Here is a 25,865-nt window from a genome sequence, read left to right on the forward strand (position 1 = left end):
ATCACGTTAGGCTCGTTGGGTCTCTTTGATGCGGACATGAGAGTTTTTTAGTGATTTTTAGAGTTTTGTTGGAAACCCCCCTTTTTTTCTGCATTAAACTCTCCTATTTATAGTGCTCTATGTCCTGTATGAACTTGGCGGTTTCTTCTTCCTTGCTGGACGAGTTAGTGGGTCTTACCCCCCCCACGATCTGCTGCTTGCTCCGGAAGTTCCATGCGTAGTGGTGGGACCGCCTCTTGGCCACGTCATGGGAAGCGCACGTTCTCTTACTCAGTCAATTGTTGCACGTGTTTAGTGTGCCCGCGTTTGTAGCAACGATTATCAACGTCCCCTCGTCGAAATCTGCTATCCATTTAACTTGGCATTTTTCCTCACCTCTCCTGGTCCATTTTCAACTGCCCCATGCGTTTTGGGCCGAACATTTTGGGCCATGGGTTTTCAATAATTAAAATATTTTGTTTTATACAATGGAATCTAAGGAGACACAGAGGTGCAGCAGAGACACCGTGTTTTGTTTGCATCTACATTATTATAATCTTTTGGGAAGATTAAAGTAGTAGTTAGTTATTATAGTCAGATATTAGAACTGTTTTAAAAATATGTTCAACAGATCAAAGACTTGCCACAACTGTTTTCTGGTCTATAATAAGACAAAGGAACATTTAAGAATAAGGTAATGTGGCTGCGAAGCTAATTAATTATAAATTATAGGAACAAGCATACATACAAGACCACCATTTCATTTCCAATTGTTTCAGAAACCAACTTGGGAAATGCTGTAGAACGAACAGCCATCACAAACAATGATGTTCGAATCATCTTTTAGAAATAATCATATTGAATTTGATGATCCTGTTCATGATTTTCTTTCCTTCGATATGGTTGATTTCTCCACATTTTCACAGGCACCAACAGAAGAAAACAACAACGAGCGAAAACAATTGGCGCAGAAGAATATTGAAGCTAATCAGAGAAATAAGGAAAGGCCATATATAGGTGTGAGGAAAAGGCCATGGGGGAAATATGCTGCTGAAATCAGAGATACAACGCGGAATGGGACGAGGGTCTGGCTCGGAACATTTGAAAGTGCTAAGGATGCTGCTTTGGCTTATGATCAAGCTGCATTTTCCATGAGAGGTAGCAATGCTGTTCTCAATTTTTCGGTGGAAAAGGTGAAAGAATCTTTGCAAGAGATGGAATATGATTGTGACAAAGGGTGTTCACCTGCACTTGCACTCAAGGAGCTGAACTGCACCAAAAGAAAACTGTCATCTAAAGCTCAATTGAGTCAAGGGGTAAAGGAATCTGCAGAGCCTCAAAATGTGTTGGTGTTACAGGACTTGGGAGTTGAATATCTTGAGCAACTTCTAGACATATCTGATCAAACTGCAAGTCCTAGCTACTCAAAGTAAACCTATTTATGAATTATGATTACTTTTCTCCCCTTCTCCCCCCCTTTTCCCTGCAATCAGATCTTGGCAGGACGATGATGGATGATAATGGGCAGACAAAATTGGGGATAATAGCTGTTAGCTATTGGCTTAGCACGTGGTTTGTGGTTTAATTTGCAAGCTAGATTACTATTTGTACTATAATTCCTCTTTTGTATGTTCCTTGGTTCTTAGATGTAACAGGTTAAAACACCCCTTATGTCTCCTTTAATCTATTTGTCTAATAATTCTTTTTTGGATTCTAGCTCTTATACTAATTGGGATTAATCAACCCCATACAAACTATGATCAACAATTCTAATGTGAACATGTTTTTTTTTTTTTTAATTTATAGAAAAATGTTAGTAAATTAGTTCTTTCACTCTGATAAAAAAAAAATTAGTCTCTTCTCATGGTTCGAACCCTGAATCATAAGTTTTTATCAATTATTCCTTTATTTGCATCAACTACAATGGTACCATGTGCACACTCGGCACATGAATTTTCCTTAAACAGCAATTGCCCAATATAAAAATGTTCGAATTAAAGTTCTGAACCTAGAAAGTAGAAGTGTAGAACCAATACGGTTGACTCCCAAACATGTGAGAAATCCCTAAAGAGAGTTAATAATACGTACGGACTGAGAAGCTTTATTGCTTTAATATAAGCACACCTGATGTGGCTTTTTTTTAATAATACTACGAAAATAACCACCTGAGATTTTTATTCATATACAAAAAAAAACACCTATATTATAACCCAAAAAAACGAATCATAGCAGCTATAACCAGATTACATAATAATAAATACAGAAAAATTAAATTTGATTAAAGTTAAGATGAGAAAGAATATATTTTTTATAGACAAGATGAGAAAGAATAATGTTAGATGAAAAACTCAACTTCTCATAATGTCATTATATATTTTCCAAACCAAACATACCATAAATATATAATTTAGAACTGAAAATGAAGAAAGAGAAAGGAAAATTAAAAATATTGAAAATAGATTTTAATTTTTCAAATGTAGAAAATAAAAATTATATTTTTTCAAACGAATTTGGTTTAAAATTCAAAGGGTCGTAAAACCACACTTAAAACATATGATAATAACTCCCTAGGAGCCAATTTGGTATGAGCTGAGGAGGTTCCTGATGCCGCTATTCCTATGGTTATTTCTGATGTAATGACTTTATTGTTGGTTGGCATTTAATGAATTTGTGGTTTACTTTTAAAAAGAAAAACTCCCTAGGAGTTTACAACAAGAATGGAGAACAAGCATGCACACTAGGAGAAGGATATGCTCATATTTAATAGGGGTTTATTGGGGAAATGGAAATGGCGGTTATTCAGGGAGGGAGATAGTCGATGAAGGAGTGTGTTGCGTTCTAAGTATGGTGAGGAGATGCGGGTTGAAGGGGAAAACTATTTAGCAAAGGTTTGATTTGGTGGAGGGATATAGGAAAGGTGGGAGATTGTAGTGAGAAGGGAGAGTGGTTTAAAAAAAATCTGAAGCGAGTGGTGGGAGATGGTAGGAGTGTGGGTTTTTGGGGGGATATTTGGGCTAGTGGGGTGTGCTTAAAACAGAAATACAAAAGGCTATTTGACATGTCGGGACGTTGCTGTAGCGAGTATGGGGTGTTGGGGAATGGCTGGTTGAGAGTGGAAGTTTCGATGGACGAAGGACTTTTTTGATCATGAAAAGCCTTTATTTAATGCTCTTATGCAGGATATCTCTACAGTTCATATTGCTAAAGATAAGCATGACAACTGGAGATGGTTGGGAGATCCTGAGGGTGCGTACAGTGTCAGATCAGCATATATAGTCCAGCTAACACGTGGTGATGGAAGCAGATTCTTCAAGATTATTTGGAAATGCTTGGCACCGTCTAAGGTGGTAGCTCTCGCATGGAAAGTTGCTCATGGAAGGGTACCTACTTTGAGCAATCTGTTAAAGAGAGGGGTGCTGTCACAAAATAATACCAATGGGTCGGTTGCTGTTTTTTGTGCTCTCAATCTATAGAAAAGGTATCCCATGTTTTCTTTGGATGCTTGTTTTCATATAGAGTCTGGATGTTATGTTACCAATGGTTGGGGGTTACAACAGTGTTGCCTTTGAATTGTGAATCTCATTTACTACAACATGAATTTTGGGGGAAAATTAAAAATCAAATGCAGTGTGGGAGAACAATTTGGCTTTCGGTAATTTGGAGTATTTGGCTGCACATAAATTCAATTGCGTTTAAAGGGGGACAAGTGGATATGGAAACTGTTTTGGAGTTGATAAAAATGAGAGCTTGGGTTTGGCTTAAATCTCTGTTGCAGAATTTTAAGTTCACATTTTATGATTGGGATAGGGAACCATGGATCTGTATTGCAGCCTGCTGAAAACTTATGATGGATAATGGTTGCTAAACATGGATGGCAGTAAAGACTTGGAAAATGCTAACGAAAGGGAAGCTGTTTTATTCTGGGGAGAATAGGGTCGAATTTGGGTACTTGGGTGTAATGTTTGTAGTCATTGTATTTGACTTAACTATTTGTTTTGTTTAACGTTCTTGTATTTATCTCTTTGGGATGGGCACCCTTTGTGCTCCCTATTAATATATTGGCCTTTCAAAAAGAAAAAGCATGCACACTACAAGCTGATACAATCAGCATAAGAAATTGGGCTTATGTTGCGGAGGTAAAAGTCATCCTAGATGCATTGCTGTTATGTTAAAACCACTCCCTAAGTCATGTTATTATGGAAAGTGATTCGACTTTTGCAGTTGGGTAGGTCATGAATAAATCTAATAGGCCTTGGAAACTTCTAAACTAGCTCAATCAGATAGATATGCTAATGCTTGAGGTAGGGTGCATTGGGGTATTCAACATTTACAAATAAGCTAACACTATAGAAAACCACCTGGCAAAACTAGGTTGTGATATATAGAGCTTAACCACTACTGAATTTGTCTCTTGAGCTCGGATTTTTTCCTTTCAAGTTCTGCAGTCTGTCCCATTGATGTTGTCTACTGCCCTTTTTTTTCGCTCAACAAAATTAATTGTATTAAATGAGGGCACTAGGGGTGCCCTAACCTAATACAAAAGAGAGAATAAAGAAAGAAAAAAAGAATACAAAAAACAGAGGAGGCCAAATAATACAAAAGAGACACTTGAAACTCATCCAACAACAGACTAAGGATTTGCAACATAAAAACCAATAGGTTCAGCACTTCAGGGAATAGCGCAACACATCTTCCACCTCCCAAATTACATGGATCCCAAGCAGACAATGGGATTGTCTACTGCCTAATGATGTTTTGATCTTGTATTGGGTCTTGCTTTCGTGTGTGCAAGCCAGCAGGTTTATAAGGCTCTGCTATTTCTGACTGGTTTCGCGTTTTATGGGGAGGGAAGGTTCCTTATTTTGTCTATCTTTTTCTTTTGCTCGTCTGGCTTGCTTTCCATCTATTTCTTCTGATTGATGTACTCTATTCTCGAGCTATGCCCCTTTTGTTGTACCTTTTACTTCCCTGTGGCTTTATGCTCCTTGGAGTGCTTCTTTATATAAATATTTCCTCTTTCAAAAAAATCAGCATAAAAAATGTGTAAAAGCTTTAAAGGCCATATAAAAGCTCTTAAGACCCAAAATTCACAAAAAATATAAAAGGCTTCTAAGCGGAAAACATTTATCATTTTTAACAGCGCTCTTATAGTCACAACTTATTCGATTTTCCATGGTTTCATATAGTGTGGCTATCCAGGAAGCCCAAAACAAGACATCAACTGCATTGAATAGGGGTCAATCGGGCTAATCCAAAAACAAGAGAGAAGAGGCATACTTCTGAAGATCCCAAACAAAATACCATTAGAGGCTACGAAATAAGGTGGAAGTCGCAGGGACGAGGGATAAAGGCTGCGGAATAACTAGTTCTAATTGATGGAGTAGAGATATATGCAGGTCAGTACAATTGGGGTTATCACTATATTAAGCATATTAAGTAAGAATTCAATCTTATCGTATCAGCTTGGCTGGCTTTTTTTAGGCCATTTTTGAAATCAATTGGATTTGGAACCCTACTGGTCTCTTTGAGGCTAAAAGGCGCTCGCTACAGGCGGTATTCATGTTTATGCAAAAGCTTCAAGGAGCAGGAGAAAGGAAAAAGTAGTTACTTCTTGGGAGGAGGCATAAGTGATAGGAAGGTAATTAAGGACAAGCTCAAGATTTGAACATATTTAAGAGACAAGAGTCAAGGGCACCTTTGTGGAAGAAATGAGATAAGCTGGGATGCGTGTGATAGAGTAACCCTTAGTGAGTAAAAGTGGATGAATGTTTTTATTTATTTATGACATAACATAGTCCCCAAAATTTAGATTTTCAAGGATCAAAATCAAGATAGCAGCTCCAGGAATCCACATGACTTTCCTTTTATTTCATTTCAAGTATGAAACAAATAACAGTTTTGGTCCATAAGTAGAAAGTCACAAGGTAATGCGAAGCATATATAGTGAGTATAAGAGAATCCAACGAGTGGGATTTGCTACCAAGCAGGGAAACTTTAGAAGACTGATAGATGATAGATATGAAGGTGTCTGATCAACTAGCTTTTCTCCAACCAATCCGCAGAGAAAGCTTCGGCACCATAAAATTGAGTTGGGGACTACGAAGAGAAGCAGATTTCAACTCAATTTTAGCCAATGTGTTCACTCAAGCTATTGAATCAAATCTCATACTAATTAATAGGTCAATATACACATTGCTTTGGATAAGTTAATCCCCCATGGATCCGTTGGCGCTTGGCATAGTCGCGGAAGATTAAGCTGAAGGATTCAGAGAGTTCTTTCCTACTTATGATGAAGGTATGAAAAACGGTAGAAAGGGGGGGTTTGAATAACGTTTTCAGAATAAAGCTTCCACCTTAAGATTTTAACAAATCTTTCGAGACAAATAAAGTTCTTAAGATAAGAGATAGAAAAGCACACAAGGATTTTATCCTGGTTCACTTGAAGAATCACTCAAGCTAGTCCAGTCCACCCGTTAAGGTGATTTCTTCCTTCTTAGAATGAAGGCAATCCACTAATCAGATAATTGTTACAACTGCACTTGAAACCTACAAGTGACTAACAATACACTGACTTAGCTCACACTAAGATTCACTCTCTTAGTCTTCTCTAGGATCCGATCAACCTTGATCTCCTAAAGGTAAACTAAACAACTGTTTAAGAAAGATTGTTTACAAAGGAATTGCTTCTCAAAAGCTTGTAGTAAACACAATGAATTCAATGAAGAAAGAATGCTTAGAAGATTTGAATATAGCTTGCGCGTGTGAGATTCTTCCAACCGCATCTTTCAATCTTCAGCCTCTATTTATACTCCAAGGATTAGGGTTTGAACGCTGCATGGGAATGCTACCGTTGGAGGGCAGATCTGGAATTTCCAGCTTCTGTTGTGGCTGAGAATGTTAGGTTAGGTCGTCAGGATAGTACATCTGAAGACTTGACCTTTAACCTTGTAGACTTTGGATAGTTACTTGACCTTTAACCTTGTAGACTTCTGATCAGAGGAATGCTTCGTATTGGAACTTGTGAAGCTTGTTGATCAGAGTCAGAGGGAAGCATGGATCCTCTGACCGTTGTATCTTCTGATTCTAAACTCAGAGGGAAGTACTTGGTCTTCAAAGCCATTTTGCTTCTGGACTTCAGAGTCTCCACTTTTCAGCTTCTGGATCTTCAGAGTCTTCTACACCATCAGAACATCTGAACCTTCAGAGTGTCTGGGTTGTCAGAACGTCTGGATCTTCAGAACTTCAAGTGAGTTGAGTCCACATCAGAGCTTGATTAACTTCAGATCTTCTGAAGCTTTTCTATTGTTCAGATTGAACATAGAGATTGCAAAAGCGTTGCTTAGGTCATTCTTAAGTACAGTGCTTCTGATTTGTGTGAGATAATATTAAGGTCAGAGCCTGTAAACAGCACACTCAGAAAAACACGTTAGAGTACCAGAATTGTTCATACTAAAATGTTAACTTGGAATCATCAAAACGTAGAGTTGTACTACTCGATCAAAACTTGATCTTACAATCTCCCCCTTTTTGATGATGACAAAACCAAGTATTTTGATGAACAATTCTTAAACAATAAACTGAATTCACTCAGAGTTTAGAGAAATAGAATTAGACTTATCCTGATGTGAATGGTTTATTCTGCTCATTCTGATTCTGAGCTTAGTTCCCCCTGAATCTAAGACTTAATGAAAACGTTAGTAAAATCTAGATTCTGAGCTAAATAATATAAGAGTTCAGAGTGAAAAACTTATGACATAGATGAATAGAAATAATCAGAGCGCATAAATATTCAGAGTCAACAGTAGGGTATCAGAGTCAACTAAACTCACTTCAGAAGAAGTCAAATGTATTCCTTGTATTTGCCCAGTGACACATCTATGGTCATAAAGGTGGAACTCTTGAATTCTCCAAAAGAAAAATAAATCACACTAACACAGCTTACACATCAAAAACTGGGTTATACTCCCCCTTTTTGTCATAAGCAAAAAGCATGGGGTGTGAAAAACTTAGTTTGAATTACAAGGTACTCCCCCTTAGAGAAGGTCTAAGTTTCAAAAAAAATGGAGAAATAAAAAGATGCATGAAAAAGAGATAAGGCAATTAAAGAAAGGAATTAATGCGAATGTAGAACGTTTACCACCGGCCACGGGAGTAAAGAGAAGCTTCAGTTACCAAGGACTTATCCTCGAGAAACTGTAGGAGCAATAACTTCCGGAGAGAAGATGAAGCTTATATAAAGCGAGTAGGAACAAAGTAAGCTTCACAACACGATCAATTCCAAATATAAGAAAATGGCATCATACATGATTGCATTAGAGGAGCTCAGGAATAAGGCCTTTGAAGAAGACTTGTTCTTGAATGTTAGGCATCCGGATGGTTCGAGAACCATACATGAGCGAATTACAGTGCTGCTGGAAGAAGATCTTAGTCTAGAGTTGGAAAAGGATCTGAAGGAGTTCCTCTGCTTCGTGGAGGAGATTCAGGAGCTGAGCCAGCTGGAGCTGAATCTGCTGGAAGAGAAGGAAGCAGTGGAGAAAAGACTCGAGACGATGGAGGACAGTCTGGAGAAGAATGAGCTGAGCATCAAGCTCGGCAACATAGAATACACACTGGATCGTCTGGAGAGGGAAAGAGTGGAGCAGCGCCAAGAATGTAGAAGAATGAGAAAGAATCCTCCATTCTAGGGTTATGAATATGTATGATGTAATGTAATGCTTATGATCTTTATATGAATAAAGAAAGGTTTTCAAACATATGTTATGATTAATGCAGAAAAGAGACAAACACTGATGAAAAATAAGTAAATATAACACAAAGAAGCAAATATCATAAAGTTATAAAAGAGAAAACTAAAAATTAACAATTAAGGAAGAAAAACGATAGAAGTCCTAAAACTAGGGCTTTGCAGTGCGACGCAGAAGCTCTTGAAGTGCTTGATTCATGTCAATCATGAGAGTCTCATGAGTGTTGAGACGTTGTTCCAAAATGTCAAGTCTGGAAGACCTTGGCTGATTCGAAGTAGATGGAACATCCTGAGCAGAGTGAGGAGCTGGAGTGGATTGAGAGGCAGCACTTGTGAAAGGTACTGGTGCAAGAACTTGACATCTGAGAGCTTCAACTTCAGCCTGTAACCTTTCAGCTTCTTTCAGAGCTTCTAGCTTTTGTTCAGCTTCTAGGCGTGCAGCATCTTCTGCTTGTTCTTTCTTCTTTTTGGCTTCCTCAACAGCTTCAAGTAACTCAACTCTTAGCTGTTGCTCATGCAGAGCCACTCTTCTGTTGAAACGCTGCCTAGCAGCTTCAATCCTCTGATTCCTTTCAGCTGTGAGATGACTCATCATAAAAGGAACTTGAGCAATTATCCAATCACTCAGATGATTCCATTCTTCAGCAATAGAGTCAGGATTCTCACTAAGGTCAGTGTGGCCTTGCACATTGCGAATTATTAATGATGCTTCATAATTAAACACACTGATGCACTCAAGAAAGGAGTTTGGCTTGAGATATGTATAGGGAACAATGGAGAGATTGGTTTCAGGAGAAGTGGGGTGGTTGCTGCTATTGGCTTCAGAAACACCTTGAGGAGAACCAACATCTAAAGTTTGAGCATTTGAGTTGTTGATCTCAAGGTTAGGCTGAGAGGTTTCAACCTCAGGGTTTGGAGATCTAACCGAGGAATGGTTAGATACTGAGTTTTCTGGTTCTGGTTGAACAGGTTCTGGTTGGATGGGTTGAGATGAAGGGTCTGCTGCATTCAGAGGGACAACTTGTATAGGATGATCTGGGTCAACTAGACGTTTTGGTCTAGGTCTAGGGTATCTCCTTAGGCTAGGTACAGTATAATAGTACTCAAGAATGACAGACTCTTTTTCTTTCCTTATTTGGTCAAATTTGCGAAGAGATTCAGAGTTATTTGAGGGTGAGGAGTCAACAACATTTGTTGGAAATGATACAGAGGGACAGGGAGTCGTGGTTTCTGTATCAGTTGTCTTGCGAACCTGACGATCTGATGCTCTGGGGACAGAGTGATCAGAGGTTCTGGGTTTCAGGTCCAGATTGTTCTAAGATGATGGGTTCAGAGGTTTGTGGGTTGTATTGAATGGTTATGAGTGAGGTAGGTTCAGAGGGTCTTGGCGTCTAAAGCATGTTCCAAAGAGGAGCTTCTTCGTGAGAAGGTTGGAAAAATGAAGATCTAGGTGAATTGGGTGGAGAAGTGGTTTGTTCAGCTGGTTGGGACTCTGGAATAGGAGTGAGTGGGGTGGCAGTTCGAGTAAGAAGTGCAGAAATAGGGAGTGCATCAAGTGAATTTAAATCATCATCAGTATCTGTAACAGCAGACTTACTTGATGATCGCACTGCAGAGCTAGTAACTCTGGCAGGAGCCTCAACTCTTGAGTCTTCAACAGCTGATTCCACACGAGTAGGCTTCACCACTATTCTCACTTGCTTCTTTTTCTTCTTTGGTGGAGGAGGAACATCATCATCATCACCATCAGATGGAGCATCTAGCTTGGTGGGTTCCTCATGCTTTCTCTTGGGCTTGTCAGCCTTCTTCTTCTTCTGATCAACACCATCAGAAGGATCAGACTCTTCAGAGGATTCCTCTAAGACAATTTTTCTCTTCTTCTTCTTCTTGGGAGGAGAATCAAACTTTGAAGCTGGTGGCAGGGTTCTGAAGAACTCGTCCACATCTATCTCATAACCTTGTTGCCTCAAATCATCTATATAGCACAAAATGGCAGTTGGATCATCTGCTTGGGACCATAGAGGATAATCTGTCAGAGGGACTCTTCTTTTTCTGATTTCATCAGAGGTGTCTTCATGAACAGGTGCAACCTTTGACTTGATCAATCCCATCTTCTTTAAGGATGTGGAGGTGAAGACATCACCAACAACGGTCGACAGATCCTCTGTGCATCCTGCTGTAATCAGATCTTCTATAAATTTGCTCTCAATGAAGAGGTCTGACAGCAGTCTTCCAAAAGGAATGTATCTGATGGCAGACTTTAGAGAAGCAGTGGTTATGGATTTTCTGATACACTCTTTGAGGTAAGAGAACAGGAACAAGGGAAGGCAGATCTTCTTGCGATCTTGGATGAAGAACAGCATCACTTTCTGACAAAAGTTGATGTAGTCTGGAGAGCTTCCCTTTGGTCTCTGATTGATGTAGTGAAGCAGAATCTTATGCCAAATCCTCGGCGTAGGATGAAGTTCCACTACCTTGTAATCACTCTTGCCAGGCTTATAGTTTGTGTAGAGAGCCTTGTTGGTTTCTTCCTTGGTCCTGGGTTTCACCTTTGATTCCGTCAGTTGGAATATGTAGCCTGTGCCAGTGTGCTCACCCAGAAGATCAACAATCGACTTCTCCGTGATGATGATCCTTCTACCAGCAATGTAGGAAACCACTTGAGTGTCATCACAGCCGGCATGTTTCCAGAATTCCTTTACTAGCTTCACATAGACTGGATCACGAAGCCTGTTGAAGTATTCTTCCCAGCCTTGAGCTTTAACTTCAGGACGAAGGTCATACCCATTTGCAGCAATGTTGTCCAAGTCGAATCTGTAAGGCCCAAGTTTTTAAACTTATGCTAAGTGAATAAACTTCTTATTCACGATTAGGGTTGATATAATGCGAAGGGAAACCTGAACAAAAGTTTATTAAATGAAATAAATTTATGAAGGAGAAAGTTCAGGAAAATTTTAAGGATTGTATTAGAATCGATAAAAGTTATAGCACGATCGTTATACGCTTAAACCTAGGTCAGAAACCCTAGTATATAGCTAATTTTCACTTTTAGGCACGATGGAAGTTAATTCCAAAAATCTTCAGAGAAATGTTAGAACTTCTCTTTTTCCATATATCAAAATCATTTCGAGGCGAAACTCTAGGATCTACGAACGTCCGATTCCAATCATCGGAAGTGTGCCGAAACCGAATCCCTGGTATTTCAAAACCCTAGAATCACCCGACTATGGGGACTTTTTCTATTCAGAGCTTCAAATGAATATTCCACACGCGTACACCCATTTCTCTTGATGATTTCAATCTTTCTTCAGAAGGAAGTTTTCCATTCCGACATTCGATGCAAAAAGCAACTTATCGGGTAAAATAGTTTTATACCGACTATGCATTAGTTGCCAAAAATACAAGGAGACCTCTTTATAGTTTTGGAATTCTTTTGCCAAAACATATCTATTAATTCACGGAGAATGACGCCGGAAAAATCAGATTCGCGAAACTTTCATTTTCCCGCGAATTTCCATCTTCTATATATAGCAAACAAGTGAGAAAAAAACACAAAACTCCTCCATTTTCTCTCCTCAAGGCCGCGAGCTTCACCAAGGAAGAAGGAAGAAGAATTTTCTTCATTACTTGCTTGATCGTTGATCCGTTAGTTGCTGCTTCAAGGTTTCGAGGTATAGTCGCTAATCCTTACCTCTGATCGCTTCTTCCATGGCTTTTCTGTAGACTTTTCTGAGCTGATAGTTTATGGGTTTTTGCAAAACTATCCCGAATCTTTCATTTCTGATTCTAAACCTTTTCTTTATGTGCCCAAGATCACTTCTGCCGGATTAGATCTTCCGTTATGTCGCCGGAATTCCGCCGGAATCAATTTTAGCCTAAAATACCCATTTTTGGAGTTTTTGGAGTAAAGCTTCAACCTTTAGGCTGAAAACTATCGCCTTAGCTTAGTGCTAGTAGGATTAGTTGTCATAAACGTCGTTGGTGACGTCCCTGCAAAATTTGGTTTTTGGGATTTCAGTTTTGAAATTTCTAAGTTAAAAATCATGACCAAAATACCCCTGCGACAGTTTTTGATCCGATAATTTTTCCGAGTTCAGAATACCCTTAGTTACGGCTAATGATAGCATAGGAACCAAGTTTGATCGAAGAAAAATCGAGTCTCCTAATTACCTAAAGTGGCCGAGCCTATAGGGGGAGGAGGAGGAAAATTTCCTTTTCCGAAAACTTGTTCTTTCGCGCTAGATTATCGTACCTTTGAGTATAGATTACTTCGTGTAACCTTAGTAATTATTGATAGCTTAGTTTCCGATAGATTTTGATTGATTTATGTGGTTTTGTTCTAAAGGTGCTTTTGAAGAGTTTCCCGAGGAACAAGGCTTTGCTTGCGAGGAAGCGTTAGACGATCATTCTGGAGAACCTACAGGTGAGGGCATCTTACTGAATCTCTAGTTAATGCTTAGGGTCGATGCTTTCGACATTGTTTACTGTTTATGCACTGGATTGTGTGTGATTGGAAAATGTTTTCTGAGGCTTCGGCTGACAATGTAGATGATTCATCTACTGAATGCTTTTGAGAGTGAATTACATGCTAAGTGCTAATTGGGTAATTTAGGATGTGTGGTGCATGCTTTATATGCTAAGTGCTATGTGTTTTATTCTGAGATGTATTGATATATGACATGTTGTTGACTGTGATGAGTTAATTATGCTTCTGCAAAGAAATCTGAGATTCTGTATAGTGAGAATAGCGGGCAGGTCATGCCGATTTTATTTTGAGAGTTTTGAGAAAGTTTGATAGGACGAATGAGATTCGGGCCTTGTTATGATGTTTATGGATCGAGACATTCTCTGGAGTCATTTGGGGATTTGGAGATCCCGAGAACTTATAGGATTTGCGATAAGACTAAAAAGGATATTATTTTTAAAAGAAAAACTCATAAGACATTAAACAACCTCTAAATCTTCAATTAAAGATAATAAACTCGAAAGGAAGCTTCGGATGCAAATCTTAGTTTTTGGAAAACGAGAAGTGTCGTTGGATCCAATCGTTGAGGAAGTTGAGAAGTGTTGAGTATGTTGATGCTCTTGTGCTGTTGGAGCAGCTATGTGTTGTTGGGCTATCCTGGGGATAAGTCCGGGAAACCGTTAGTTTCCGAGTATGTGATACTCTTTGCTCGTTGAGCAGTTGTGACCATCGGATTGAGATGAGTCGGATGATTTGGAGATCATCATGAGTTACTATGTTGATGTGAAGAAATGTCTTTTGTCGCAGAATCGACTTTACCTTAGGGTAAGCTTTTAGAGACATTAATCTAGCTAGAACACGTGGCGACGTGTCGAGTGAGGTCGGAGACGTTGTTTGGCTAATCACTGCATTGCATGCACTCATTAAGTGGTTTAAACACACGAGATACCGGACCACGGCGGATTCCAAAATTGGTTATAAGACCAGGATTTCCGCGTAAGAGCGCTGCTAGGTGACTCTTAGTAGCAGACCGAAATGGCAGGCCTTCGGGTTTTATGCTGATCTGACTACATGTTGTTGTTGGAGTAAGAGGCACACGGGCCGAAATGGTCCCACCGTGGCTGGTGCTAGGACTGATCCGATGATGTCCATCCGTTCCGGAATGCATATTGGTTGACTGGGTTAACCTGCATTGCATATCATGCAACATGCATACTAATTTAGTTGTCGAATGTGATTGTTATTTGTTAATCCTATTTGGAACATGCTAAGTGTTTTTATTGTCGTTTATATTATTGTGAAATATGCAACCCTAGGATGTCATCTATAGCTATAAGCCTAAGTGGCTATTTATTATCTGTACCTATTGGGTTTATTATCTACATAGTTCTTTAGAGTTGACCCTCGCGTCTTCTGTGTGTGTTTTGGCGGACAACGCCTTTGTCAGATGTCCATTGGGGATTGGTTCACAATGGTCCACCCTTCGGGGGGGATTAGGTACGAGATGATCGATCAGGACGACCCCGGGTCGTGGGTGGTTGACCCCGCGAGCCATCGAGCGACGTATTCGGGGCGTATCATGGAGGACCACGTAGATAGTGGAGGACTCCTGAGGTCAGGAGTGTTGAGGAGATGCTCTGTCAGCTTCAACTTGCCACCGGGCGTTCACTGTGGACCAGGACTTGGAGGACCACCACCACCACCGTTGTCTTCAGACGAGGAGGATCCCTCAGAGGAGGAGCCAGTGGGAGTGCCTTCGGCAGGGTCTAGTGCACCCAGCGTAGCGGTCATTGATGATCAGGGTTCGGGCCCTAAGCCCGTGAGTCCAGCATCGGAGCGCACTGCGGTTGCGAGGGGAGGACGGATAGGGTTGGTAGACTTAGTTGTTCTGGATTCAGATTCAGACGACGATCATGCTAGCACATAGTTTTGAGTGTTGGTATGAGCTCCTCGAGTTAGGATTAGTGCAGGAGTAGAGTTTAGCTCTGACAGTCTTGCTTCATTTGCTTCTTTAGGGGACAGGGTAGTTCCGCCTATAGCTTTTTGTGTGGTTTCCTTATGGGAATCACAGAGAGTTGGTTGGACTTAGGAGGTCTTGCTTCAGGCCGATGGGCCAGCTATTCTCAGTTTTTGAGGGACGGTGTTGCGGACACTTACCTTTAGATGTGGTTTGTACATATTGCCTACGGGCGCTACTTTTATTATTACCCGTCACTGGAGGTTTACTCGTGACGTGGCTAGCTACTTACAGCGGGGGCTGTTATATATATTGTATATTAGTTCTGTTTATCGTTACTGTTGGGTTTTATTTAATTCAGTCTTGTCTTAGTTATTATCGAAAAAAAAAATATTCACGTTTTTCCGCATTAAGTTTATTTTTGTTACTAAAGTGACGCCACCGAAATCGGGGTGTTACATTGTGGTATCAGAGCACGGTCGAGTCTTTCGGGAGTTGTTGGGGAATAGGTCTTCTGTGCTAGGTTGTGTGACTCTGCAAAGAGTGAAAATTGATTGTCTGCAAGCGATTTTTCGCTTAAAAATTGATTGAAGTTATTGCTTACTCATATTGTATAGTGATGCTAGATGCTATCTTATGATGAGTACTGACTGTTTGCTTCCTTTAACAGAACATGGTGAATACCAATCAGCTAGCTGAGATGATGGCCATTATGGCCCAAGCCGTCACCGCACAGGCAAATGATAATGCCATGAGGCGTGCTGCTGAAAAAGCACGTGAACAGCATCAACGTCAAAGAGAGGTAACTCTCGACCAGAACAAGGGCCTCAATGACTTCAGGAGGCAAAACCCACCAAAGTTCTCTGGTGGTACTGACCCAAACGCAGCGGATCTCTGGATCCAGGAAATCGAGAAGATTTTCGGCGTTCTGCAGACTGTAGAGGGTGCCAAGGTGGGCATGGCGACTTATCTTCTGCTAGGAGATGCTGAATACTGGTGGAAGGGCACCAGGGGAATCATGGAAGCCAACCATGAAGAGATTAACTGGAACTCGTTCCGGACCGCATTCTTGGAAAAGTATTTTCCAACAAGTGCCCGGGATGAGAGGGAGGCGCAGTTTCTGACACTCCGTCAGGGAGGTATGTCTGTACCCGAATTTGCTTCGAAGCTGGAGTCTTTGGCGAAGCATTTCCAATTCTTTAATGATCATTTTGACGAGCGCTACATGTGCAAGCGCTTTGTTAATGGACTGAGGCCGGATATTGAGGACTCAGTGAGGCCGCTGGGAATCATGCGATTCCAATCATTGGTGGAGAAAGCCACGGAAGTGGAGCTGATGAAGAACCGGAGGTTGAACCGGGCTAGAACTGGAGGGCCGATGAGGTCGGGCTCCCAGAATATTCAGAACAGGGGGAGGTTTCAGAACAAGAGACCGTATCAGCGTCCTGCTGGTAGAGGGTTTGCCTCGGGATCTTACAGACCCATGATGGGTGCTGCTGGTGGTTCGGGAAGTCAGACTCAGAACAGGGAGCTGACTTGCTACAAGTGTGGGAGGCCGGGGCACTATGCTCGCGATTGTCCCGTCACGAGACCCCAATGCTTCAATTGTCACAAACCGGGGCATACTGCTGCACAGTGCAAGCTACCAAAGGCAAAACCAACCGTCAACACTGCTAGAGGAAAGCGTCCTGCTGCGAAGGCGAGAGTCTACACCATGGATGGTGAAGATGCTGAGGGAGTCGATGGACTGATTAGAGGCGACTGCGAGATTGACGGTAATCTTCTATCCGTACTTTTCGATTCCGGTGCAACACATTCTTTTATCTCTAGAGGGTGTGCAATCAGATTAAGACTTCCTATTACTGCTTTGAGCTTCGATCTGATAGTTGCTACTCCTGCCAAGACTCTACTTGCTAATTCAGCATGCATGTATTGTCCGATAACATATAACAATAGGATCTACCATGCTAACCTAGTATGCCTAACTCTTAAGAACCTAGATGTTATCCTAGGAATGGATTGGTTGTCCCGCTATCATTGTCTTTTGGACTGTAACCGAAAGAGAGTGGTATTTCCTGATTCGGATCTTTCCGAGTATCTATCTGCCAATCACATCAGCGTCGCTTTGAACGAGGGATCTCAGGAGTATTCTGTTTTGCTAAGCTTGGAGAGCAAAGGGAACCCAGAAGTTGGCAGTATTCCAGTGGTGAAGGAATTCACGGATGTTTTTCCTGGCGATGTACCTGGACTGCCGCCTGTACGCGACATTGAGTTTGCTATAGACATCGTACCGGGAACAGGGCCGATTTCGATTGCACCATATCGTATGGCACCTGCGGAGCTAGTGGAACTGAAGTCCCAACTCGAAGATCTTCTGTCGAAGGGATTCATACGACCAAGCGTTTCACCTTGGGGAGCGCCAGTCTTATTGGTGAAGAAAAAGGACGGAAAATCAAGATTATGTGTCGACTACCGACAATTGAACAAGGTAACCGTCAAGAATAGGTATCCGTTACCTAGGATTGATGATTTGATGGATCAACTGCGAGGAGCTACAATATTCTCAAAGATCGACCTGAAGTCGGGTTATCATCAAATCAGGGTCAAGACCGAGGATATCCAGAAGACGGCATTCAGAACCCGTTATGGACACTATGAGTACTTAGTGATGCCATTTGGGGTGACAAATGCACCGGCAATATTCATGGCTTAGATGAATATGACTTTCCATACATTCTTGGATCGATTCGTCGTGGTGTTTATCGACGATATTCTGATCTACTCAAAGAATGCTGAGGACCATGAGGAACACTTGCGACAAGTTTTACAAGTGCTGAGGGAGAAGGAGTTGTACGCCAATCCTTCTAAGTGCGAATTTTGGCTCGAAGAGGTAAAATTCTTAGGCCATGTGATCTCCAAGGAGGGGATAGCTGTGGACCCAGCAAAGGTAGAGACCGTATTGTCATGGGAACGGCCGAAGACAGTGAGGGAGATCAGAAGTTTTGTCGGTTTGGCGGGATACTATCGTCGCTTCATCGAGAATTTCGCGAAGATTGTTGGACCTTTGACTCAACTGACGAGGAAGGATCAACCTTTCGCATGGACTGAAGCGTGCGAAACTAGTTTTCAGACGATGAAGGAACATTTGACGACGTCACCTATACTCGTCTTACCGCAACCGGAGGAACCTTATGAGGTTTATTGTGATGCTTCGCATCAAGGTTTGGGATGTGTGCTGATGCAACATCGGAAGGTGGTTGCTTATGCTTCAAGACAACTGAAGGTGCATGAAAAGAATTATCCAACTCATGACTTAGAGCTAGCTGCCATCGTATTTGCACTGAAGATTTGGAGACATCACTTATATGGATGCAATTTCACCATATTCAGTGATCATAAGAGCTTGAAGTACTTGTTCGAGCAGAAGGAGCTGAACATGAGACAGCGTCGATGGATGGAATTTCTCAAAGATTACGAGTTCACTCTGCAATATCATCCTGGAAAGGCGAACGTTGTTGCTGATGCCTTGAGCAGGAAGATGCACATCTCGTCGATGATGGTTAAAGAGCTGCAACTACTGGAGCAATTTCGAGATTTGAGCTTGGATGTGAGATTATCCGAAGGAAAGCTGAAGTTCGGGATGATCAGGATTACCAATGGATTGATGGAAGAAATCCGAGACCAACAGTTACAAGATGAGTGTCTGCTCGGGAAAAGGAATTTGGTAAGTCAAGGGAAAGACCCAGAATTCAAGGTGGGAAGTGACAACATCCTACGGTGTAAGGATAGGGTTTGTGTGCCTAACAACCCTGACTTGAGAAGATTGATTATGGATGAAGGTCACAAGAGCAAGTTAAGCATTCATCCTGGAATGAAAAAGATGTATCAAGACTTGAAGGTGAATTTTTGGTGGCCAGGAATGAAAAGACAAGTGGCTGAGTATGTAGCTGCATGTTTGACATGTCAGAAGGCAAAGGTGGAGCATCAGAAGTCTTCAGGTATGCTACAAAGCTTGGATGTGCCAGAATGGAAATGGGATAACATATCGATGGATTTCGTCGTGGCTTTGCCAAGAACTAAGAAGGGATATGATTCCATTTGGGTAATAGTGGATCGATTGACTAAGTCGGCTCATTTCGTACCTGTGAGGACTACGTACAATGTAGAGAAACTATCAGAGATATATATAGCGGAGATTGTACGACTTCACGGAGTACCGACAAGTATTGTATCCGACCGAGACCCAAAGTTTACATCACATTTTTGGGGAGCTCTTCAGGAAGCTTTGGGAACGAGGCTGAGACTAAGTTCTGCTTATCATCCACAGACTGATGGACAGACTGAGAGGTCAATCCAGTCGTTGGAAGACTTGCTACGCGCTTGTGTGTTAGACAACAAGGGCAGTTGGGATACCTTACTACCATTGATTGAGTTCACATACAACAACAATTTCCATACGAGCATTGGTATGGCACCGTATGAGGCTTTGTATGGCCGCAAGTGTAGGACACCTCTGTGCTGGTATCAAAACGGAGAAAATCTGTTAGTAGGACCGGAACTTCTGCAACTGACTACTGAGAAGATCAAGCAGATCAGAGAGAAGATGAAGACTTCTCAGAGTAGACAGAAGAGTTATGCCGATCAAAGGCGCAGAACTCTGGAATTCGAAGAGGGGGACCATGTATTTCTGCGAGTGACTCAGACGACAGGAGTTGGTCGAGCAATCAAGTCAAGGAAGCTTACGCCCAAGTTTATTGGACCGTATCAGATCACTCGTCGAATTGGACCAGTCGCTTACCAGATTGCACTACCTCCATTTCTATCGAACATTCATGACGTATTCCACGTGTCACAACTGAGGAAATATATTGCGGATCCGACACAAGTTATCGAGCTGGATGACATTGAGTTGAAGGATGATCTGTCTTTCGAGACACCGCCAATTAGCATTGGTGACACCAGGATAAAACAGTTGAGAGGGAAAGAGATCGAGTTAGTGAAGGTCATTTGGAACAAAGACACTGGTGATGCGACATGGGAGCTGAAGGAGAAGATTCAAGAACAATATCCAGAACTATTTACCAACCCTTAAGTTTCGAGGTCGAAACTTTCTTTTTGGAGGGTAGTAATGTAAGGCCCAAGTTTTTAAACTTATGCTAAGTGAATAAACTTCTTATTCACGATTAGGGTTGATATAATGCGAAGGGAAACCTGAACAAAATTTTATTAAATGAAATAAATTTATGAAGGAGAAAGTTCAGGAAAAGTTTAAGGATTGTATTAGAATCGATAAAAGTTATAGCACGATCGTTATACGCTTAAACCTAGGTCAGAAACCCTAGTATATAGCTAATTTTCACTTTTAGGCACGATGGAAGTTAATTCCAAAAATCTTCAGAGAAATGTTAGAACTTCTCTTTTTCCATATATCAAAATCGTTTCGAGGCGAAACTCTAGGATCTACGAACGTCCGATTCCAATCATCGGAAGTGTGCCGAAACCGAATCCCTGGTATTTCAAAACCCTAGAATCACCCGACTATGGGGACTTTTTCTATTCAGAGCTTCAAATGAATATTCCACACGCGTACACCCATTTCTCTTGATGATTTCAATCTTTCTTCAGAAGGAAGTTTTCCATTCCGACATTCGATGCAAAAAGCAACTTATCGGGTAAAATAGTTTTATACCGACTATGCATTAGTTGCCAAAAATACAAGGAGACCTCTTTATAGTTTTGGAATTCTTTTGCCAAAACATATCTATTAATTCACGGAGAATGACGCCGGAAAAATCAGATTCGCGAAACTTTCATTTTCCCGCGAATTTCCATCTTCTATATATAGCAAACAAGTGAGAAAAAACCACAAAACTCCTCCATTTTCTCTCCTCAAGGCCGCGAGCTTCACCAAGGAAGAAGGAAGAAGAATTTTCTTCATTACTTGCTTGATCGTTGATCTGTTAGTTGCTGCTTCAAGGTTTCGAGGTATAGTCGCTAATCCTTACCTCTGATCGCTTTTTCCATAGCTTTTCTGTAGACTTTTCTGAGCTGATAGTTTATGGGTTTTTGCAAAACTATCCCGAATCTTTCATTTCTGATTCTAAACCTCTTCTTTATGTGCCCAAGATCACTTCTGCCGGATTAGATCTTCCGTTATGTCGCCGGAATTCCGCCGGAATCAATTTTAGCCTAAAATACCCATTTTTGGAGTTTTTGGAGTAAAGCTTCAACCTTTAGGCTGAAAACTATCGCCTTAGCTTAGTGCTAGTAGGATTAGTTGTCATAAACGTCGTTGGTGACGTCCCTGCAAAATTTGGTTTTTGGGATTTCAGTTTTGAAATTTCTAAGTTAAAAATCATGACCAAAATACCCCTGCGACAGTTTTTGATCCGATAATTTTTCCGAGTTCAGAATACCCTTAGTTACGGCTAATGATAGCATAGGAACCAAGTTTGATCGAAGAAAAATCGAGTCTCCTAATTACCTAAAGTGGCCGAGCCTATAGGGGGAGGAGGAGGAAAATTTCCTTTTCCGAAAACTTGTTCTTTCGCGCTAGATTATCGTACCTTTGAGTATAGATTACTTCGTGTAACCTTAGTAAGTATTGATAGCTTAGTTTCCGATAGATTTTGATTGATTTCTGTGGTTTTGTTCTAAAGGTGCTTTTGAAGAGTTTCCCGAGGAACAAGGCTTTGCTTGCGAGGAAGCGTTAGACGATCATTCTGGAGAACCTACAAGTGAGGGCATCTCACTGAATCTCTAGTTAATGCTTAGGGTCGATGCTTTCGACATTGTTTACTGTTTATGCACTGGATTGTGTGTGATTGGAAAATGTTTTCTGAGGCTTCGGCTGACAATGTAGATGATTCATCTACTGAATGCTTTTGAGAGTGAATTACATGCTAAGTGCTAATTGGGTAATTTAGGATGTGTGGTGCATGCTTTATATGCTAAGTGCTATGTGTTTTATTCTGAGATGTATTGATATATGACATGTTGTTGACTGTGATGAGTTAATTATGCTTCTGCAAAGAAATCTGAGATTCTGTATAGTGAGAATAGCGGGCAGGTCATGCCGATTTTATTTTGAGAGTTTTGAGAAAGTTTGATAGGACGAATGAGATTCGGGCCTTGTTATGATGTTTATGGATCGAGACATTCTCTGGAGTCATTTGGGGATTTGGAGATCCCGAGAACTTATAGGATTTGCGATAAGACTAAAAAGGATATTATTTTTAAAAGAAAAACTCATAAGACATTAAACAACCTCTAAATCTTCAATTAAAGATAATAAACTCGAAAGGAAGCTTCGGATGCAAATCTTAGTTTTTGGAAAACGAGAAGTGTCGTTGGATCCAATCGTTGAGGAAGTTGAGAAGTGTTGAGTATGTTGATGCTCTTGTGCTGTTGGAGCAGCTATGTGTTGTTGGGCTATCCTGGGGATAAGTCCGGGAAACCGTTAGTTTCCGAGTATGTGATACTCTTTGCTCGTTGAGCAGTTGTGACCATCGGATTGAGATGAGTCGGATGATTTGGAGATCATCATGAGTTACTATGTTGATGTGAAGAAATGTCTTTTGTCGCAGAATCGACTTTACCTTAGGGTAAGCTTTTAGAGACATTAATCTAGCTAGAACACGTGGCGACGTGTCGAGTGAGGTCGGAGACGTTGTTTGGCTAATCACTGCATTGCATGCACTCATTAAGTGGTTTAAACACACGAGATACCGGACCACGGCGGATTCCAAAATTGGTTATAAGACCAGGATTTCCGCGTAAGAGCGCTGCTAGGTGACTCTTAGTAGCAGACCGAAATGGCAGGCCTTCGGGTTTTATGCTGATCTGACTACATGTTGTTGTTGGAGTAAGAGGCACACGGGCCGAAATGGTCCCACCGTGGCTGGTGCTAGGACTGATCCGATGATGTCCATCCGTTCCGGAATGCATATTGGTTGACTGGGTTAACCTGCATTGCATATCATGCAACATGCATACTAATTTAGTTGTCGAATGTGATTGTTATTTGTTAATCCTATTTGGAACATGCTAAGTGTTTTTATTGTCGTTTATATTATTGTGAAATATGCAACCCTAGGATGTCATCTATAGCTATAAGCCTAAGTGGCTATTTATTATCTGTACCTATTGGGTTTATTATCTACATAGTTCTTTAGAGTTGACCCTCGCGTCTTCTGTGTGTGTTTTGGCGGACAACGCCTTTGTCAGATGTCCATTGCGGATTGGTTCACAATGGTCCACCCTTCGGGGGGGATTAGGTACGAGATGATCGATCAGGACGACCCCGGGTCGTGGGTGGTTGACCCCGCGAGCCATCGAGCGACGTATTCGGGGCGTATCATGGAGGACCACGTAGATAGTGGAGGACTCCTGAGGTCAGGAGTGTTGAGGAGATGCTCTGTCAGCTTCAACTTGCCACCGGGCGTTCACTGTGGACCAGGACTTGGAGGACCACCACCACCACCGTTGTCTTCAGACGAGGAGGATCCCTCAGAGGAGGAGCCAGTGGGAGTGCCTTCGGCAGGGTCTAGTGCACCCAGCGTAGCGGTCATTGATGATCAGGGTTCGGGCCCTAAGCCCGTGAGTCCAGCATCGGAGCGCACTGCGGTTGCGAGGGGAGGACGGATAGGGTTGGTAGACTTAGTTGTTCTGGATTCAGATTCAGACGACGATCATGCTAGCACATAGTTTTGAGTGTTGGTATGAGCTCCTCGAGTTAGGATTAGTGCAGGAGTAGAGTTTAGCTCTGATAGTCTTGCTTCATTTGCTTCTTTAGGGGACAGGGTAGTTCCGCCTATAGCTTTTTGTGTGGTTTCCTTATGGGAATCACAGAGAGTTGGTTGGACTTAGGAGGTCTTGCTTCAGGCCGATGGGCCAGCTATTCTCAGTTTTTGAGGGACGGTGTTGCGGACACTTACCTTTAGATGTGGTTGGTACATATTGCCTACGGGCGCTACTTTTCTTATTACCCGTCACTGGAGGTTTACTCGTGACGTGGCTCACTTACAGCGGGGGCTGTTATATATATTGTATATTAGTTCTGTTTATCGTTACTGTTGGGTTTTATTTAATTCAGTCTTGTCTTAGTTATTATCGAAAAAAAAAATATTCACGTTTTTCCGCATTAAGTTTATTTTTGTTACTAAAGTGACGCCACCGAAATCGGGGTGTTACAGAATCTCCATTCAGCAAGAACCTGGAGTTCTTCAGGAGCATAGACACATGTAACCGCACAACCCCTTTGTGAGAGAGGGATCATCTGCTCTGTAGCTTGAGCTTGTGGTTGATTTCTCTGAGTTTCAGGACCCGATTGACCAGTAGCTTAACCTACTACCATGACCGGAAATTTGGTTCCATCGGCAGTTTCACCTCTGTTTGATTTCACCATCTTTGAAGCGGTTGAAGGTTTGGGTAGAAAGGAAGAGGATGAATAGAGAGAGAGAGAGAGAGAGAGAGATCGTGGGGGTAAGGGTTTTGAAAAACCGAAGAGAGAGAGAGAGAGAGTAAATCCGTAAGTGATGGAGAACGTGTGTGTATAGTGGATTTTTGATAATAACCGTTGTTGATAAAAAAGCAAAGTAAAATCAACGGTTAAAAATTAAAGACATCATAGCAACAGTTAATACACATATCTCACGATTGAGAGAAGCACATCAACACTCATTACGACAGACTATCAGCACAGGCACAAGGAGCGATGTATCATAATTACTGACACACGTTTACTGTCTCAGCTTCAGAGTCAGCACCAATGGGTACTTATCCTCTAATGGAGTTACCTTCTTAACTATACATCTTCTGATAAAGAAGCATCATAGTCAGAGGTTCTGATCCATCTTCATGCTGGACAAAAGTCCATATTCAGATTTTTCAGAATGAAATTAAATCTATCCTCTGCTAAGGGCTTTGTAAAGATATATGCCCATTGATGGTCAGTATCAACAAACTTTAGAAGTACGCCCTTCTGAACATAATCTCTAATAAAGTGATACTTTACCTCAATGTGTTTTGCCCTTGAGTGTAAGATAGGATTCTTACTCTGTGAGATTGCAGCAGTGTTATCACAATAGATTAGGATATTGCTCTCAAGGATTTGATAATCCTCCAGCTGATGTTTCATCCAGAGCATCTGAGTGCTGTAAATTGCTGCTGAGATATATTCTGCCTCTGCAGTAGATAGTGCAATGGTTGATTGCCTTTTGCTTCCTATGAGACTAAGTTGCTTCCCAGAAATTGACAATTTCCAGAAGTGCTTTTTCTCTCTGTTCTATCTCCAGCATAATCAGCATCACAATAACCTGAAAGCTTATACTCTGATGTTTTCTTATACATCAAGCCAAGGTTAGTGGTGCCTTTCAGATATCTCAGGATCCTCTTAACACCAGTTAAGTGGGTTTCCCTCGGATCTGATTGGAAACGAGCACATAAATGGACATTGAACATAATATCTGGCCTAGATGTAGTTAAGTATAGAAGAGATCCTATCATACCACGATAGAGCTTCTGACAAACTTTACCACTTGCATCTTCTTTCTCCAGAATGCATGTAGGATGCATTGGAGTCTTAGCGATTGTAGATTCTGTCTTGTTGAACTTCTTCAGAAGTTCTTTAGTGTACTTGCTCTTATGGATGTACGTTCCTTCTGGTGTTTGATTAATTTGTATACCCAGAAAGTACCTGAGTTCCCCCATGATACTCATTT

The 25,865-nt window shown here is 41.3% G+C and overlaps 1 protein-coding gene across 1 annotated transcript; it reads left to right on the forward strand.

Annotated features, from left to right (window-relative positions):
* The first annotated feature begins 737 nt into the window (after positions 1–737).
* Positions 738–1,648, forward strand: LOC130718902 (ethylene-responsive transcription factor 1B-like). The gene has a single exon (XM_057569547.1). It carries the CDS (start codon positions 804–806, stop codon positions 1,410–1,412), a length of 609 nt encoding a protein of 202 aa, XP_057425530.1. The 5' UTR covers positions 738–803; the 3' UTR covers positions 1,413–1,648.
* Positions 1,649–25,865: the final 24,217 nt, after the last annotated feature.

This window comes from Lotus japonicus, chromosome 5, assembly GCF_012489685.1.
Source record: "Lotus japonicus ecotype B-129 chromosome 5, LjGifu_v1.2".
In the NCBI taxonomy this organism is placed as follows: Eukaryota; Viridiplantae; Streptophyta; class Magnoliopsida; order Fabales; family Fabaceae; genus Lotus; species Lotus japonicus.